Here is a 2,042-nt window from a genome sequence, read left to right as displayed (position 1 = left end):
GGGAAAAAAAGACGTTTATGTGCGCCTTATAGTCGTGAAAATACGGTAACTGAATCTTGAAACTTGACTTGATAGCCAGCCCTAGTATTAATATTATGTGTTATATCATATGCCAGGGTTGATTGGTGGGATTCAAGCATTCTTAACTTGTGGAGGGTCTTCATTTATTCCTCAGCTGAAACTGCCTGCTTTTTATTACAGAAAATTTGTAAATCTTGTTTTGTTTATGTTTTTTTTCCATATTATTTGAATTTCTCTGTAGTGCTAAAGTTGATATACCCACATGTTTAAATATACAGTATAGTCCCAAACATACACATGATAATAATCCGCTGGAATCCCATTGGATCCTTTTTCTGATCAGACAGTCAGTTGCAGGTGTTTATAAGATGTGCTTGTTTTACAAATGTGCCCCATGTATCTCAGGTGTCCGGCCGGATGCCGTCCCACAGAGCAGCACCTCAGCTGTCTTCACCCAGCTGGCAGCGAGCCTGCACAGTCTTCATGATGCCGTTAAAGGTGAGCAGTCCTGCTAGCTATTATTGGCCCCTGGAAATTATTTTTCTCTGATTACAAGGAAAACACCAGCCTGCCTTAGATGTCTGTGTTCGTTTCTGTATAGAAAGCCTTTGTGTTCAAATATATGCACTAATCGACTTTAGCTGTGAAAACATTCATCTCACCATTTGCACACTAGATAAAAGGTAACAGATTTGTTACGTTTACCAGACAAAGCTTAGAAGAAAGCATGCAATCTATGGCTGAGCTAAAAAAACACAAAATAAACAAAGATGGTTGCATGGAATGATTTAATAAAATTTTTACAATAAGCTGCCTTTTTAAATCAGCTGACCATATTCTAAATCATGTAATATAATAAAGTCCAGAGAAAAGATCCTAAATCTACAGTCTGTTCTTATTTATATAAAAAAATTATGTTAAATCATCCATTATTCCTCCTTTTCCAACCCGTGAGCCATATCCCAGCTGCTCTGCTTTAGATTTATTTTACTGACCTTCAAACTGTATAACACAGCGACTCCTGGGGCCCACTAGATATTGTGCCTCTAAGGCTTCTTAGAATATCCTGCAACATCATTGGGCCAAATCTATAGGCCATAATACATTTATAAGCAAGCATTGACATTGTACCTGAATTTCTTTATTATTATTTATTTCTTTTAGTTTATTTTTTTATAGAGTTTCTGCCCAACACAGAGCTATCACCAGATCCTGAATTACTAATAACCTTCCAGTTTAGATCTAAGTTACTTTTTCTATCTTAAGTTTTTAGAGAAAAATGGCCTAAAGCATCAGTACTGTTGGTAAAGCAAAGAAGTAAGGCCTTAAATCAAATTGAGTTTTAGTCAAAGCCACAGCAGGAGTCTGAGCTTCTCGGGTAACCAATGATATTACCCTAAGATTAGAGCATGAAAATATTTATACCTTTTGATTGAAATATGATAATGGCTATTGATCTAGTCATGTCCCCTCACTGCTTTGAAAGGCTGAACTCTTCAGTGGTTAATGTCCTTCTTGTAAAACAGAACCATGACACCTGATCAGCTGCATTGTTCCTCTTAGGCCATGTCCTTGAAAATAACAAACAATAAATTAACTGGCTTATGATTTATGTAAATATTTGACCTGAGATGTTCTGCCAAATTATGTCTTCTTATTTTTCCAATGGACTGTTTGTTCCACACACACACACACACACACACACACACACACACACACATATATATATATATATATATATATATATATATATATATATATATATATATATATATACACACATACATACATACTACCGTTCAAAAGTTTGGGGTCACCCAAACAATTTTGTTTTTTCCTGAAAAGTCTAACTTACTCACCACATACCATACGTTGTGAAATGAATAGAAAATAGAGTCAAGACATTGACAAGGTTAGAAATAATGATTTGTATTTAAAATAAGATTTCTTTACATCAAACTTTGCTTTTGTCAAAGAATCCTCCATTTGCAGCAATGACAGCATTGCAGACCTTTGGCATT

The 2,042-nt window shown here is 35.2% G+C and overlaps 1 protein-coding gene across 1 annotated transcript in view; it reads left to right on the top strand.

Annotated features, from left to right (window-relative positions):
• Window positions 1-2,042, top strand: part of ppp1r21 (protein phosphatase 1 regulatory subunit 21) — a 22,947-nt gene that overhangs the window by 13,131 nt on the left and 7,774 nt on the right. The window contains exon 13 of the mRNA XM_015382024.1: window positions 427-519. Coding sequence (XP_015237510.1) covers window positions 427-519 — 93 coding nt within the window. The remainder of the gene's footprint in view (window positions 1-426; window positions 520-2,042) is intronic.

Source organism: Cyprinodon variegatus, unplaced genomic scaffold (genome assembly GCF_000732505.1).
Source record: "Cyprinodon variegatus isolate N-32 unplaced genomic scaffold, C_variegatus-1.0 Scaffold246, whole genome shotgun sequence".
Taxonomy (NCBI): domain Eukaryota; kingdom Metazoa; phylum Chordata; class Actinopteri; order Cyprinodontiformes; family Cyprinodontidae; genus Cyprinodon; species Cyprinodon variegatus.
Note: the sequence above shows the minus strand (reverse complement) of the source record. Positions and strands in the feature narration are given on the sequence as shown.